General features: G+C 45.2%; 2 protein-coding genes across 2 annotated transcripts; both read left to right on the forward strand.

Annotated features, from left to right (window-relative positions):
- Positions 1 to 196: 196 nt before the first annotated feature.
- ppil6 (peptidylprolyl isomerase (cyclophilin)-like 6) lies at positions 197 to 3,350 on the forward strand (the record flags this gene model as incomplete). Its single annotated transcript, XM_083689474.1, has 8 exons — positions 197 to 274; positions 404 to 499; positions 1,196 to 1,384; positions 1,760 to 1,822; positions 2,056 to 2,203; positions 2,768 to 2,827; positions 2,970 to 3,105; positions 3,239 to 3,350. 8 exons carry the CDS (start codon positions 197 to 199, stop codon positions 3,348 to 3,350), a joined length of 882 nt encoding a protein of 293 aa, XP_083545600.1.
- A 496-nt stretch (positions 3,351 to 3,846) lies between these two features.
- cd164 (CD164 molecule, sialomucin) lies at positions 3,847 to 14,442 on the forward strand. Its single transcript, XM_083689087.1, has 6 exons — positions 3,847 to 4,168; positions 5,436 to 5,501; positions 9,553 to 9,648; positions 10,111 to 10,233; positions 10,410 to 10,493; positions 10,665 to 14,442. Exons 1-6 carry the CDS (start codon positions 4,099 to 4,101, stop codon positions 10,832 to 10,834), a joined length of 609 nt encoding a protein of 202 aa, XP_083545213.1. The 5' UTR covers positions 3,847 to 4,098; the 3' UTR covers positions 10,835 to 14,442.
- Positions 14,443 to 17,179: the final 2,737 nt, after the last annotated feature.

Below are 17,179 nucleotides of genomic sequence, written 5' to 3' on the forward strand. Positions count from 1 at the left end.
TGTTCAGAAATATGAAATTCCATGAATTTTTTCAACATTACGAAATATACATGTTTATATTGTATTAAAAAGGGCTGTTTGACTACGTCAATAAAATGCGAACACAACACAAAACGTCATTTCAGTGCGCTGCTTATCCATCGTTACCATGGAGACGACGCTGTTTAAGATAGGGCTGTGAGGAGGCAAGCCCACCATGACTTCTAAAGTGCACCTAGAGATCGTCGGTTTGATGAAAGAACACAATTTTCAAATCGCCAAGAGCATTGTCGAGGTAACTCACAGCAACATTAGACATTGGCAACTGGCAAACTTACTTATTCGCATATCTTTATAAATACGAATGAATCAAATGAATGAGCACCGACCCAAATCAAATGTGTTCTCTTCCATCAACACACAGAGACTGAAACAGAAGTTTGCTCCTTCCTTTTTGGATCCAACAATTCGTCCACTACTCGAATGTGACTGGCATGCATATCTAACCAATAAGAAAAGGGTGGGTATTTCAACAACATCACTTCATCAACACTTATTCTCAGCAGGAGCTCTAAATCAACTAACACGCTACACTGTGATGAGTACTCAGGCTCTGCAATCCTTTATATTTAGATGTTCTGAAAATGACTTCACTCTGTAATGGATTCAAATGTAGCAACAGTTTGCAAAGCTAAAACGTGCTCTCACTCTGTACATTTTATTTACATTTACATTGATGGCATTTAGCAGACGCCTTTATCCAAAGCGACTTACAACAAATACATTTGTTTAAGTAAGAATGAATCATCTATCCATCAGTCATCATAAGATAAAGTAATGTATGCTCAGACTGGAATAACCTACCTCATGAGCTTAGGGTGTCACAATGCATTAACACTTTTAAAAGAAACCTCAAGACACACCTTTTTAGCTTAGCTTATCCATTTGCACTTCTATTTCTGTTTTCTTTTTATTTACCCTCTTAATCCATTATTATTTCTATTCTATTCTCTATGTAGTTATGTATTTTCAATTTTACTGTTAAGCACCTTGTATTGCAATTTTGTATGAAAGGCGCTTTATAAATAAAGCTTGATTGATTGATTGATTGATTGATATAGGCAGTCACTATCTGTAGCTTGAGACGAGGTGCACTAGCCGACATGATCATTATTAATCGCTGAGAAACTGCTCCCTTCAATATTTTCTAACCAAGGAACTGAAAGGGGAAGTGTGGCAGTTCTCCAGCAACCTCATGTGCTTCGTGAATGGTCGTCTCCTTGGCGATGAGAAGGACCTAGCCAGCTGGGCTGAGAAACAATGGGAGTTCACCTTCATCAGACCACAAGCACTGTTCCTGGCCCTCACTGAGGACTACTACTCCAAACACCTCCACAGCACTGGGGCAAGTCTACACACACACACACACACACACACACACACACACACACACACACACACACACACACACACTGCACAAAAAAGGAGAGTCACAAACAGTGTATGAAGATACTATTGTAAGTGCCAGTAGCTCTAAGTGATCCTAAACCTACAACACTAATGACTAAAAGTGTGCTGTTACTTTTGTCCCAATTACCTAATCTTAAGACTTGGTGGAGTGAGAAGACGTTGCTGCACATCATTCCTGGTTAAGGAAGCGTTATATAACCCATGTTTCATGTTTTGTTTGAAATTAATATTAATGTCAACTCAACATTTCTCCAGACAATTCTCATAGACTGTAGACACTATATGACTTCTTCTGTCTCTTCCACCACAGCATACATTTGTTTACATGGACATTGAGATCAGAGGGGAAGCAGCTGGAAGGTTACTGTTTGAGGTGAGTCAATCCATACACATTGAGCACAAATGGCAGATTTTCAAACTCGTCCCTGTCAGGTCAGCTTGGGTCAATACTCTCAAACTGACTCCTGCAGTTCCATGTCTCATTGGTCACCTAATCTGAATGAACATGAATGGGTATAGCGGGGGGGGGGTAGACCTTTTGCGATGAATTTGAGGAACCCATGGAAGAGTGTTGTGACACGGTGTGTCTTCTCTTTCTTCCCACAGCTGTTCACAGACCTATGCCCTAAGACATGTCAGAACTTCCAGGCCCTGTGCACGGGTGAGGCGGGCTTGTCAGAGAGTGATCTCATGCTGTGCTACAAGGGTTCGGTGTTCCATCGCGTGGTGCCTAACGGCTGGATACAGGGAGGAGGTACGGTATCTAGTCCCTCCTAAAGACCTCTTCACCCCCACTACCCCCCCTGTACTAACCTTAACCCCAACCCTAGAGACCTCTTCACCCCCACTACCCCCCCTGTACTAACCTTAACCCCAACCCTAGAGACCTGCCATAAATGTAAATGTAAAATATTTGTAGGAGTCATCTACAATATTACATTTACATTACATTCATGGCATTTAGCAGATGCCTTTATCCAAAGCGACTTACAACAACTACATTTGTTTAAGTCAGTGAATCATCTATCTATCAGTCATCATAAGATAAAGTCATCCATGCTTGGAGCAGGGGCCATAGGCAGTCACAATGCTAGAAGAATATATATATATATATGTTTTATTAACAGGAGAGAAACTTGTACAGCGGGGTATATTGGGCTGTTGAAATTACAAAATGATCTTGTCGTTGATTCAGGTCATCAAACACAAAGTGAAAGTGTTTGCTGTCGTCATTGGTATGTTTCAGTGTCGTATAAATCAGTATCTACTCCATCATACTAAACAATCCACTTGGTGATGTCATCTTATCCTATTACAGATATTTCGCCAGCAGGCAAAGGCAACGGAGGGGAGTCAATCTATGGACCAACATTTGAAGGTGCAAACACAGACGTAATAAATCTGCAGTGTTTACCTCAATGAATGTTCTGTACATAACGCATTATGTACATAGAGCTTGTCTGTTCGTCTTGTCTCTGTTTGTACTGTATCTCTAAACAAACTGTGCCTGATCTCTCTAGATGAGAGCTTTGCAGTCTCCCACAGTAGGCGGGGCATCCTGGGAATGGCCAACCAGGGTCCCCATAGCAACGGCTCCCAGTTCTACATCACCCTTCAGCCTGCACTGTGGATGGACAGGAAATACGTGGCTTTCGGGTGAGAGTCTCTGATGTGTGAGAAGTGTAGCCTTGGTTTGGAGATATTTTGGTTTTTCACAGATATGTTCTATTGCCTTTTTGTCTCTTTGTAGTATGTATTCAGTGATATACTATCTCTCTGTCTTTTGTAGTCAAGTGGTTGAAGGCACTGGTGTTCTGAAGAGAATTGAGGAAGTCCCTACTTACAACGAGAGACCGAAGCAGGAGTGCAAAGTGGTAGACTGTGGAGTGTTTAAACCCTGATGTCACAATAATTGCTTGTTTTTATGAAACCAGACGTCTTGGCTGTATTTGATTTTGTTGCACAGGCTGTGTACAGTATTGAAATACTATAACACATACAAACACTTTTCTTCCATTTTGCCTATAAAATTTCACTGAACACATTTTCTCTGTGCGTTGCATTTCCTGAGCTATCACTTCTACTGTCATAGATAAAATCTCACAAACACCTTTGTTTATCCAGACTTGGCACCGTTTCAGTTGAACCCAGCATAGGACGATTAGTGGGTACAAATCTGCTACAGACACAAATCTGGGTCAGGGGGTTGCTGAAAGGCCTTGGCTGTCTTTCCCTGGTTCAGAATCAACCCGGGATCCCACTATGCTTTTCTCTGGGTTACAGTTTTCTCTTTAGGGTTACAGTTTAAGCTACTGCATTACTGTATGTTTTCACACCAGAAATGTAAGCAAGAAGGGGGGGGGGGGGGGGGGGGGGGGGGGGTGTTTACCAGGAGAATGAACAGTAGAACGTGATAAGTAACTAGCCACAGGACAGCTGGAGATCACGACACTTCTCTCCCCCTCCCCGCAAGCAGTAAAAAGTGCCACATGACCTGGCTAGAAGGAAGTAGCAAGTGAGCTAGTTAGCAGCAGCAGCGCCAGAAATCTTGTATCTCCGGCAGAATTTCAGCGCTCCCTGCGACTCGGCACTATTTGAGTTAGGGAAAAACAAAGCCAAAAAAATCGAAGAATAACGTAAAACATCGACATGTATCTAAAAGTTATTTTTGTTACATTAGTTGTTGCCTTGTTTGCTGCGACGACAGCTGCAGAGACAGGTAAGTTTGCGACCCCGCAAGCTTTTTTCTCGCGGTCTGCTTTGCCGAGCGAGTTAGCTCTGCGATGTTAGACGGAGCTGGCGTTTGTCGAGCGAGGTCTTTTTGAGTGGACATTTGTGTACATGTCTGCTCGGTTGCTCTGAATGGGACAGCAAACAGTTTATAAAACAGTTTTCTGTGAAGTATAACGGTTGTCATCCCTGTTCATTTCCATAAAGGAGAGGTCTCACCGAGTTAGCTACAGCCTTTAGGTACCGCAACATTTTTAGCTTTGCAGTCACAGCGGGTCTGACTAATCACTGAAACGAAAATGTTCCATGGAATGTTCCATGTACATTATACGTTGTATCGGACGGGTAAATGTTATTTTATTGACTTTATCTGCTGAAGCAGTTGCCCCCAATAGAGAATTTAGGAAATGTAGGATATTAAACTTTTACTAGGCTCATGTGTTAATGGTTGACAACGTTCCACAACTGGTACCGTTCCGTGCCAGCAATTAGACTTGACCAGTAAACGCGCGTCATAATGTTGCCCACGTTGGCTAAAGAGTAAAATAGCCTGTATAGCCTCGATAAACAAAACTAATTAAATAAATATGATTGTAGACAGCAACCATAGTAGATGCATTTATATTGTGTATTCGTTTAAGGACAGGTTGTGGACAGTAGGCTAGTTTAGATAGTGGTCAGTGAAATGGCCATCTATTTCTTCGTCCATACCAGTCAGAGAGAGAGACTGCTATTATGTAATGCGTTATAACAGCCCTTGCCAGTAAGCCTTGCATCACTTTGAATTTATTGCACTATGAAGCCCTGGCTTTATCTGCTCAGCAATAGGACGTGACAGCCAATAAATTCACACAAACAGAGGGGACAGTACATTTTCACAATTCCTTCCTCTGGCCAGCAATTCTTGTAGTCCTTATACAGCTTGTAGGGGTAGTAGTAACGTGTGTAATAAACCCTTTTCACACACTCATCCTCATTTAAGACGTCAGGCAGACAGTCAAACTTGATATGACCCCCCCCCCCCCCCCCCCTCTCTCTCCTGCTTGCTGTTTTCCCGATATTGTTAAGTCATGGTGTTTCCTGATCTCCTTAGAAAGTCCTAAATCCATTTAGTCATTTCTTTTGACCAGAAAATGTGACTGATGTGACTTTTGTTTTTGCGAAGTGGGCCTTGCCAACATTTCTCGGCCTGTCTATGTCAGTCTACAATTAAATCTATGCTTTCTCTCGACTGATAATTGATGTTTTCCTTACAGAATGTGCTGCGCTGGGATGTGACGAATGTGAAAGCAATATTGACTGTCAATGGATGAATTGCACATGTGAGTACCCTCCCGGCCTGTTATTGTGGTGATGAGGTGTACGTTTTGAAAGGATTTAAGCAGGTTGCACAAGACACTTAATAGTTTGTGGCCTTTTCTTGGGTAAGAGTAGGGATGGGCATTTTAAATGTTTTGACTGTTTCAGTTGTCACATGATTTTTTTTTTTTTTTGTGGGGGAGTACTCGTATTGACATAAAAAAAATATTAATATGTGATCAATGTGATAAAAAGCCTAGGAATATTTTGGAATATCTTTCACTCTTTAATCCCTTCCACAGCCATTTTAGAGAATAGAGAGACATCTCTAGGTCTTTGGACAAGAACACTTTGCTATGCAGTAATCTCATTATGTTAATGGAAATGTCGGTCAGACTATGAGAAATCTCTGGCCTATGCAGGATAGTGTTCCTATTAAAATCTGCAGTGGGGAGAGTTGTCAGTTTTTTAGTTTTGTTTAGGCCTCATTCTTTGGTTTGGTGTTGTAGCATAGGCCTTAGTATCTAAGCCTACATCATATAGGAATATGTTGAATATGTTGTATATGTTGGCTGTTCCTTGCTTCACTGCCTCAACAAAATCCTTCTCTCCAGGTTGGCCTGGGGCTTTGTTAGGCCCCTGCTTTATCAGAGCTGAGTTGTTTCCCTGTGGATGTTGTCTGCCTTGGGAATGGAGGTTACAGGGTTATTAAGGGTTTTACCAGGCCAGGCAAAGAGCATAGCTCCTGACCTGCAGAGTGATAAAGGTAAACAGGTGTGTCATTCCCGTGGGTGTGTGGGTGTGTGGGGGGGGGGAGGTTGCACACAGGATATGGCTCTACCCAGCTTGGGTTGTCAGAGCTTTTGAGTAACATTTATCTTAAGTAGTTAGCCTATCTTTATGGTTATAAGCTCTAGATTATTTGTACTGTTTGAGAGAGTGGGTGTATTCCGAGGCTTTTTTTTTTTTTTTTTTTTTTTCTCTCTTCTCTCTTCGAGAGGCCTCAAGATGGCCTGGCGCCAAATAACAATGCTTAAACAGAGGGTGTAGAAGGAAACACACAAACTTTGCCATGGCACACTGTGTGTACCGTGATGTGGTACATCAGTGACAGGAGAGGAAGTCTGGGGTTGAATGACAGGAAGATGGCAATATCCTCAGGAGAGAGGGAATAGGGGATGATGACGACGGAGTCCGTCAAGGAACGAGAAAGTAAAGATGAGAGAGAGAGAGGGGGGAAAAAAGGGAACTCCACAGATAAGTAGGAGATAAAAACAGGGGAGAAGGAATTGTGAGGACAGGACATCATTGGGAATAGTTATGAATAACCTGTGAGTTGGGGTGTTGTTGGTTTTTTTGCATTGACCATTCCCAGCCACTCGATAGTAGTTCACAATGCATTGGATGTGGATGTGATGAGTACAGCAAGTGTTTGAGACTCTCCCCAGCCCAAGCAGAATGTAGTGAGCAGGTGAATCGGTCCCACGCCCTCCTCCTCCTCCTCCTCCTCCTCCATTGTCTCCTACTGTGTAATTGGACCGGTTGGATACTACAATAGACCAGCAAGTGGTCCGACAGGTCTGGCCAGGCGTAATAATGACACGCAATAAGTCTCTGCATTGTGTTCAAGCCTTTGGGAGAGTCACTAATTGTTGTTACACATTAATAGACAGTTAAAACATAGCACAGGTCCTGTCATAGATTTGGTGTCACAATGATCCTGACAAAAGTTGGGCTTATGTAGTCTGTGCTTTTTTTTTTTCTTTTTTTTTTCTCTCTCCAAACTGTCATTTTTTTGTGGTACATCCATGTTCACCTGCGGTAGCTGTAAACAAGCTTACATGAGTCATCTGAGGATTTTTTTTGTTGTTGTTATTTTTTTGTTTCAGAGAAGAGCTTGAGAGATACGTGTGTGCGTCAGAGTGCGCTTACCTTAAACACTCACTCCTCCCTCCCCCCTCCCTCCCTCCCTCCCTCCCTCCCCGACCACAACAACCCAGAGAAAATCACTTCACTGCAGTCGCACACAAGAGCCAACCGCTCTCACCACGCACGTAGGCCACGGCGCTTCCACCAGAACTAACCGGTCCCCTCTCTGTGTAGTAGGTCATAGGCCCCCCCCCCCCCACACACACACACACTAATGCATCTTGCAAGCACTCACGACAACACAACGACAACACAACACAAGATCACCTGTTAGATATGATCTCAGCAGAACTGGAAAGGTCACTGGGCGCTGACCGCGGGGAGAGAGGTGTGGCCTGTTATGAAGCGCGGGGCCACGTTAGCGCAGACCAGTGAGACCAGCGTGTCGTCTGCTAGCCTAGCGGCCACCACCACCACACTGTTATTACCAGATTTATCTTTGGTTTAGGGACTTTGTGTAAACAAGGTTTTTGCCATCAGTATGGTGGTGGTGAGGGCGTGGTGAGAGCGGTTGGCTCTTGTGTGCGACTGCAGTGAAGTGATTCTCTCTGGGTTGTTGTGGTCAGGGAGAGAGGGAGGGAGGAGTGAGTGTTTAAGGTAAGCGCACTCTGACGCACACACGTATCTCTCAAGCCCTTCTCTGAAACAAAATAAACAAAATTAAAAAAAATCCTCAGATGACTCATGTAAGCTTGTTTACAGCTACCGCAGGTGAACATGAGTATGTCATGCCACAGAGCTGCACGTGCTAGGATGGGTTAGCCTTGTAGCCCTGTTAGGAGGACCGGGGTGGGGGGAGAGGGCTTCCTCCGGAAATTTCTAACGGTGTAAGGGCAGTTTCTGTAGTGTAGTGGTTATCACGTTCACTTAACACGTGAAAGGTCCCAAGTTCGGGGGGGGGGAAGCCTGCTCCAGCAAGCCTGCTCCAGCACTGAGCCTTTTTGAGCTGTTTCTTAGCCATGCTAGTTATGCTATTGAAGCTTTCTCTACTCAAAACATCACTCCTCCTCCTCCTCCTCCGGCTACTACTACTACCAGGCTTGTGGCGATGGTGTCACAATCATTCTGGAATGTACGTGAGAGTGAGTTCCACTTTTCACAGCTGCCTGTGAGGTAACCCACCTCTCATTCCTGCCAATGGAAAAGAGCCGATAGGAGAGTGTGTGTGTGTGGGTGGGGGGTGGGGGGGGTCACACAGGGCTCAAGGCTACGTCGTGGCAGAGCTGCAACTCTGAGGATCGCCCATGCCTGAATGTTGTCGTTAGTATCGGCAGTAGCGTTACGACGGGCAGCAGTGACGAAAGCAGAGAGACAGTCTGACAGGAAACCACGGCAACGTCACTGTCCGAGATGGATTAGGTTCCGTCTCTATGGTAACCGGTCTTCTTCCTTGCCAATTAGGCCCTCTCGTTGGTCATGTGAGGGTCTGGGTCACAGTGGTGTCAAGAGACTCAACCTCGCAGAGTTCCTGGGAGGCAGAGTTGGATGGCCTCCAGACTCAGTTGGACTCAGTGTTCTTGCACAATACCACAAGTCCCTTTCATTGTCGGTGAGAGTAGGCAGCAAAGCAAAGCATGGCAAAAATCAATGTCTCAGGAGGAGAAAGGGTGCTGCCTCTGGTCATGGGATAACCCATGGTTATTGCTAAACAAAGTGAGTTTTGTCAGTCATGTATGTGGCGAGAATTTACGTGTGTGTGTGTGTGTGTGTGTGTGTGTGTGTGTGTGTGTCACTCTCCTCTGTTCCTGTTGCTCCTTTGTCACATACCTGTAGATTAATCAGTCATGGGAAAGATCATGACCGAACTGACGGAAGAGGCAATGACTCAGGAGTTTCAGGAAAGAGGAAGGGCCTAATAAAACTGTTGAAAATACACACACACACACACACACACACTCACACACACACACTCTTCTTATGCTGATACGGCTATTGAAACCCTGCTTTTTATTCCACAGGAAGCACTGCTGAGCCTGAACCAACGTCCTTGCTAGATCAATGAATCTAATGTTTGTTAGAATACATTCATGCGTGAACAGCCCAGATCCATGTGTTTGATGTGGAATTCATCCAGCACACATTCATTATTTTCATCTCGGCTTGTGTGACCCCCCCCCCCCCCACCCCCCTTCCCTGTGTGTTCAGTTACCGCAACTCCAGCTGTCTCCAATGTCTCCTGTGTCAACTCGACAGCCAATCAGAACATGACATTGGGCCCCTGCTCAAACATAAACTGCTCAGGTAAGGATGAATCCATATAATAATGCGCCATCAGCAGATCTGTTGAAAGGTCACTCTCGCCTACATGGAGTCCGATGTGCCATTCTATGTGATACATGTTTGATTTATTCCATGTCTACGTTCTGTGGTGTCGGCTGCTATGTCTAAACATTCCCAAAATGCTTCCCGGCCTTTCCTGTCTCCCTACCTTCTTCCTCCCTCCCTCCCTCCTCCCTCCCTTCCCTCATCACACCAGTGGTCTGGAAGGACTAGGTGAGGGGGTGAAGAAGGCTTACCTGAATGCGTTCGCCATGTTGCTTTTCACCCCCTCAGTCCTGTCGAGAGGGACGAGGAACGCCAAGGCAGCATTTTGTGAATCTTTCCCGACTTTCTTTTTTTTTTTTTTTGTGAACTCTTTCTCTTTCTCCCCCTGCTTTAATACCCTCTTGGTGGTCTTGGTGTCGGTGTTCTCCGTTTGTTCAGCTGGAACCTCCCCTACACCTCCCAAATCTACCACCTCCCCTGCCGCCTCAACCGCCCTCCCCACTACCGTCATCCCTACGAGCACCAACGCTACTAACAGCAGCACCCCTGAACCGACGACAGGTAACAAGCCCCAGAAACGCCTTTCCCGCTCTCCCCCAAAAATCTGTGTGTGTGTGTTTGTGTGTTATCTGCTGGTTCTACCGAGTGAATGGTTGCACGGTTTGGGGGTTATTACAATACGAAAATCGATTTACGGTTTAGATTATGAGTCATCGAAACCTCACTGCTGTTTCCAGGTGCTTGGAATACGTCCACCATAGCTCCTTCGACCACCGTCCCAACAAATGACACTGCCTCCGTCACCGCTACAACTCCCACAAGTAAGTCACCAAGCCCGGTCCGAGATCAGCGCTACTGGCAGAGAGGCTACGCAAGTTCACCGTGTCTAGTCCCGGTTGGACGCTTTTTCGTACAACCTTAGCCGTGAGACTACTGGCCCCATACACTGGTGTGACTGACAGGATCCATGTGCTCCCCTTTTTTTTTTGTAGATGGTACCTCTGTCACGACGGCAGTGCCCTCCCCCGTACCTCAGAAGAAGGCGACGTTCGACGCGGCCAGCTTCATCGGCGGGATCGTTCTGGTCCTGGGCCTGCAGGCCGTCATCTTCTTCCTCTACAAGTTCTGCAAGTCCAAGGACCGCAACTACCACACCCTCTGAAGCAGCAACGTGACACCCCCCTCCCCCTGAATAAGCAACTCCTACTCCGCACCCCCCCCCCCCCCTCCCTTCCTGATATGACGCTATGATGACACGCTCCCCACAGATGGTCTCAAACAGTGTTTTCAAGCAGTGTTTCTCCCCCTCGCTCCCAACTCCAGAGCAGTGACATTCAAGTCCTGTGGTACAGCGAGGATTACATCGCTATATACCCCCCCCCCCCCCCCCCCCCCCAATCATGCAGTTAGTCATTCTGACTGTCATGGCCGATCTCCTGTGTGCTGACTGGAGGAAAATGTTGTTATTTACAGCCCCCCTTCCCCCGGCCCCGACTTCATTTGAATATTTTACCCGCTTGCCATTTACAGAGCCAACAGTAAAAAGGTAATTTCTGGTGGTGCATATTGTTGCCACATATGGCTTTACCATGGCTTTTGGAGTGCTTTCCCATGGAGTTAACTCATCTATTGCGATGGCTTTGGAAACACTGTTTGAGTTCCTGCCCCCCCATTGTCTTTTAGTGATTTGATATTTGGTGACTGTGGAAGATGTAGCGTAGCTTTTATTCTTGGTTCTGTTAAAGGCAGATCTGGGTGGGTGTTTTCACAACCCACATGCAGTGGTGTCCTATTCCACCGGGTTGGCAGATACACCTGAGAAAGTAAAAAAGAAAAAAACAAAGAAATGAAAGCAATTCTCCATCCTCTTTAGGATCAGATTGAAATATTCTTGGAAGAATGTCCCTCTAGTTTAAGTGGAGAATGAGTTTCGCTCTGTTGACGTCGAGACTTGTTGCTGTGCATTTGCCTCAACGATAACCTCTGACCCGGTAGTGCTTTAACACAGTGCACCAAAAAGAGAGCATCTCAGTGCAATAACCCCCCCCCCAAAAAAACTAATCTCCATCTCTCATCTTATCTGACTTCAGCAGAACAGATCACAGTGAAGTCAAACCAGTAGACTTGAAATTACCCCTTGACCCCCCCGCCCCGTCCCCGTCCCCCCCACCTTAACAGAAAGGAAATCACACAAGCTGAGTTTTTGGGGCGTGGCCAAAGGGGTCAAGGGGTTGGATAACAGATTGTAGTATATCGGAAATATAAATAAAATGTCAGAAGTATAAATAATATGTTGAATAGGTGTATGAAGAGAGATGAAGATAGCATGCACCTTCTTGACACGGACAATGATAGCAGCAAAGTGCCTTTAATGTTAAATGTCGAATGTGACTTAAAGCAAAGGGGATGAGGAGGAGGATGAAGATGATGATGATGAAGATGCTCCTCTTTCTCCTGGCTGAGGCCCTGAGTGGTGTTGTAGTGTGTGTATGAACGCAGACTGGCAACAGAAGCGGTATCGCGGTGCTGATATTGGTGAACAGAGAGAAAACCCTAGAAAATCCCAGCTGGACTGAATAGCCTTTTATTATTGAAGAGTAGATATACTGTAGTTGCTCATGGTCTTTTGGTCTATGAAGGTTAGATATTTGAATTCATTAATAACGATTGATTGACAAGTTTTCCCCCTATACAGACGGAGGTTATTTTTCTGTTTTGTGAACTTTTTGGTTCCGACAGCCCTTCAGTGCTGGTGCCCCTTCACACTGTAAGGCACATTCTAACCATCCTGGGTTTGAGAAGAAGGGGCACGGTGATTAGAGTTGGGCTTTAGTTTACAAGTCCGCGTCCCAGTTTCACGTGTTAATTGGTCTGAAAGTTTGAAGCTATCGACGAATATTCAGTCAGACTGAAAATAATGTTGAGAGAGAGATCTTTTTTTGTTCGTTTGCGAGCGTGTTCTCTCCTGTTCAGTGGCGTCCGCGTCGAGCTCGTAGCCTTGTAAAAAAAAAAAAAAAAACGCAGGAGAGGAGACGGTGGATTAAGTGCGGGAAAGCAATGACTAGGTGCCCAAGTTAGAGCTTGTGCGTCAAATTCTACGATTAGCTTGCTGCTAACAGTGTGTGATGTTGTGTTCCCCCCCCCCCCCCCTCCCCCCGACTTGTACATAGTTGTCCTGTCCTTCAGTTACCTTATAGGTTTCAATCGTGTAAAAGGCCAAATGAAGGATCTCCTGAGTGTTATTTTTTTTCTTTTCTTTTTTTTTTCAAAAGCTTTTTTCTTGCTGTGGCTTGTCAGTGTCGAGATTTCTCAGTTTTAGTTTTCAGTTGTTTTTCGTTGTTTTTTTTGTTTTTTTTGTTGCATTATTGCATGTCAGACGCTTGAATTGTGAAGTTTTCTGTTGCATATGCTCTCTGGGCTTCGGACATGTGAACGAACCACTTGATTGATTTCTTAACCCGTATGCTTGAGGAGAGAGTATGCTTAAAACAAATGTGCATTAAAGCCAAAGTATTCAGTCTCTTGGCGTTGCACTGAAAAGCTCTTGTTTAGCCTTCCCCCCCCCCCCCCTCATTGTTTTCATGTCGCTGCCAAAACAAATTCATTAATGCTTGTTGTGAGTGACTCTGCTGAATATTTGCCAAATGATGGAAAGTCACCATGTTATTTTGTGTGAACACACTCAATGTCATTTATTAGTGCAAGTGAGTCTTCCTTGGCCAATTCAATCATCATTGTTTTCTTGACCACCATTAACACGCCCGTATGTGGATCTATCGATGTATGATCAGTCAGCTTGGCATTAGACTGTCCCAAAGACCCCCAACTGGACTATAGCCAGTCCTAAGTACAAACAGAGTTTTGCCTTAGCTACATCCCGCCGCTCACAGTATCTTGAACACTGAGTCCTGTCTCGCTCATTCAGAGGGAATTTATGCAGTGTTGTCAAACTGTTCAGTGGCAAACTGATCAGCAGTCGGTGAATGCAGCATTCTGAGTGTTTGTCCCCCCCCCCATCCTCCTCCTCCTTGTGCCATGTTCCTTAAGGTGTGTGTGTGTGTGTGTGTGTGTGTGTGTGTGTGTGTGTGTGTGAGTGAGAGAGAGAGAGAAACAGATTTAAAGCTGCATACCTTAGAAACACACTGTTCTGCAGTCAGAAAGCATTTCCTGTATCTGTAATCACAGTAGAACATCACCAGTATCCATAGAAACAGATACAAATATAGATTTTTTTTTTTTTTCCTACATTGTATTTTTATGTTTTGCCCACAAACTAAGTCACTCTGTCCCTGCCCTGCACCTCTTTAAGAAAAGTGCCTTACTCAGATTAACACACAAAAAGGTATTTCTTTTTCATTTTTACAACCACACCCCGTAGATGATCAAAGGTAAGACTCAACACTTTCAGACCCCTTAGATAGAAGTGAAAGATTCTGTAGTGAGAGCTGCTTCAGATGTTGTCTTCTCTATTTTCTTACAATCAGCTGTCGGGTGCCTCGCCAACAGAGAAGGAGCGGGCCCGCCGGAGCCACAGAGAACCATAGTATCGCAAACTGGCTGCCATGTTGGCACCAGACGTTGCATGACTCACATTCCAACCACAAATGCAATTTACTTTCTAACCTAGAATGTAGCGGTCTCCAGGACTTCTCGGTGCCAACATGATGTTCAGTACAATCCGATATGTAGGTATATATCTCAATCAAACCCAGTTTGCTTCACTTTGTGTATTTCTATGGTGCCTCGTGTCAGATAGTTTTAAAAAGAAAAGAGTCAGTGTGAAGCCCTGAAGATGTTTTAGAGAGCTTTTTAAAGGTCTTCCTTTGCCTTGTTGCTTTCTTCCCCTGGTCCCATATTGCCACAATTTTTGGCCCCGATTGAATAAGAGGTCATGGGTAAGGTTCTTCAACGTTGACATCACCACCCTCCCTCGTACACACACACACACACGTTGATATGTAGACACTTGCTCTTGCATAGCCACGATGCCTACTTAAATGTTTTATGCTTGTTTTATGACCTTTTTTCTCTGGAATCTTGTTTTGCTGTATGGTTTTGTTTTGTTTTTCTAGTTTTGCCATTTAGATTGAAGATGTTGAATCAATAAAGTTTGGATATTGTTAAACAATTTCTTTTGTGTGTCTATAACTTCTTGGACTTTTTTTTTCATTTTAGCACAGTGGGGTCACTTCTGGCATAAAACACCATAGTAACCAGCACCCAGTTTTTGAACCTCCTTCCGATCGCTGTGGGTGGTCTGGGTGGCAGATTGCCTGTGTGTAACACAAGGTATCGAGATCAGAAATTGGCTGCTTGGTCAAATAATGTAATAATATGCTGTGTCAACAGCCATCTGGAGAAGCTAGCTGCTCTCGTAATGAAATAAACATCTCTCTCATAGGATCAGAAAACACTAACTCTCCCCAACCAGGCCCTGATGAGAAGCAGGAGTGTACAATCAGACCGCCCCCTTTTATGTTGTAGTGTGTGTGCGTCATTTACACTCACAATGGGACACTAGCAGTCTCAGATGAGTGTTTGGGGCTGTTGTGTCCAATTTAGTAACCCCCCCCCCCCCCCACACACACACACCTTTCTCCTTCCAGCCTTAATTCATTCTCTCTTCCCCTCTCTTCCCTTTCTGCCTTGTTCACCGATCACTTTCCTTTCTCCCTCAATCATTATCAGAGAATGTTCTCCACCTGTCTTTTATTTTCCTTCACCTTCCAACTTCTCAGTCCTTCCTTCTTTCACCACCACTGCCTGAGAGCCTGCTGTGAGTGGAGTACTTGGGTGGGTGGGGGGGGGGGGGGGGGGGGTAAAAGAGAAGTGTGTATGTCAGCGCCAGAGAAACGTAAACACACTTGGCTGTTGACTTGGCCCTGTGACTCCACCACGTGCTGCTGAAGGGGTCAGGGTGCCCATGGTGCCAGGTTACACCCCACTCTACTCCGGTTTCACCTCTCTCTCTCTTTCTCTCTCTCCTCTCTCTCTCTCCTCTTTCTTTCACTCTCTCTCTCTCAGACTCTCAGACACACCTCTTCCCCTGAGTGAGTGAGTGAGTGAGTGTGTTGTGTGCTGAGCCTTGCCGTACAGCAGGTGTCCTTTCAGTGTAAGGGGGTCAGGTCCCGGTCAGAAAAACGATGGTCACGGTCGTCGTCTGTGTCGTTGTCCCTCCCCCCTCTTTCCTAAATGTTATCACACAACAGGATATTAAAGAGGAAGCTGATAGGCCGTCTATCTACCACTGCCATATGCAAACTGTGACACTGATAAGGATGGATTAACACCATGATTTGGGAAGACCGTCATGTGAATAACTTGTGTGAAGAGCCAAACTGATTCTCTCTCTCTCTCTCTCGGGCAGGCTGGTTGTGGTTTGTGGGGGGGTTTTGAAACCCGATAGATGTGTCTTTAGCTGATGTGTCTTTAGCTGAGCCGTGGGCTTTTCTTGAAAGGCTGAAACTCTACAGGCTGAACTGAGGTGTTGATCAATACAGAGAGAAGCTTCTTGTGTATGCGCCCAACCTCCTTTCATTTTTAGCTGAACCCCAAACTAACTTTTAGAGGGGTGTGTGTGTGTGTGTACCTTTTCAGGTGTGTGGGTGCAAAGATGAGTAATCTAGTGTTCACAGTCTTTGGGGTGTGTGCAAAAATATCACATTCCAACAAAGCATTGTTTGTTTTTTTGTTTGTTTGCTTATCCACATGAGGCATGTCTCTCTCTCTCTCTCTCTCTTTCTCTCTCTCTCTCTCTGTCTCTCTCTCTCTCTCTCACGTGCCCACAATAACAACCACTGTGTCCTATTCTCTTCAACTAACAGGATACAGGAGTACGCGGTCAGTTCCCAGGGTCACAGCAGTCCTGCTTACTGAGCAAAAAATGCAGGTTTAAAAAGGAAGTGTGTGTGTGTGTCCAAGTGTCATGGGTGTTTTGTGTAGACTGGGTGTTTTGAGGTTGCGTGTGTTTTTTTGAGTGTGTGTTTTGTGTGTGACCACGTGAGTGTGCGGGTCCTTCCCACTAGAAGCAGGGAGCAAAACACGTTTCAGACAGCGGGAATACGCTACGTTCTCCCTTTCCATCTCAAACAACCAACGCCCTACACTTAGTCTTTTTTTTATTTATATATATATTTTTAGGGCATTTCTGCTTTATTGGGATAGAGACAGTAGAGATTGACAGGAAGGATGGGTGAGAGAGAGGAGGGATGACATGCAGGATATGTCGATGGCCGGAATCGAACCAGGGACCTTGATATGGTATGCGCCTTAGCGTGCTACGCCACTGAGCGTCCCCACCCTACGCTTAGTCTGTCGTCGACAAGGACGCCGAGCCGCACGGCTGTTCTATTTCAGTCCAACTACGTCTCTTTCTCACGACCCCGGTTGCCCTTCACCGACGAAACTGAAAAAAAAATCTCCCGGTCAGTCTGTCTTCCTCGATGACCGACGCACTCAGAGAAACTCACCGCGAACACGCTTCGTATTCACAGACAGACAGACGTGC

This window comes from Argentina silus (genome assembly GCF_951799395.1).
Source record: "Argentina silus genome assembly, chromosome: 17".
Classification (NCBI taxonomy): Eukaryota; Metazoa; Chordata; class Actinopteri; order Argentiniformes; family Argentinidae; genus Argentina; species Argentina silus.

Excerpts from the sequence above, each read along its gene's own strand:
- cd164 (XM_083689087.1), top strand. The coding sequence starts at position 4,099 with ATGTATCTAAAAGTTATTTTTGTTACATTAGTTGTTGCCTTGTTTGCT. Across the intron at positions 9,649-10,110 it reads CTCAAACATAAACTGCTCAG|CTGGAACCTCCCCTACACCT; the intron begins GTAAGGATGAAT and ends CCGTTTGTTCAG. Across the intron at positions 10,494-10,664 it reads CACCGCTACAACTCCCACAA|ATGGTACCTCTGTCACGACG; the intron begins GTAAGTCACCAA and ends TTTTTTTTGTAG.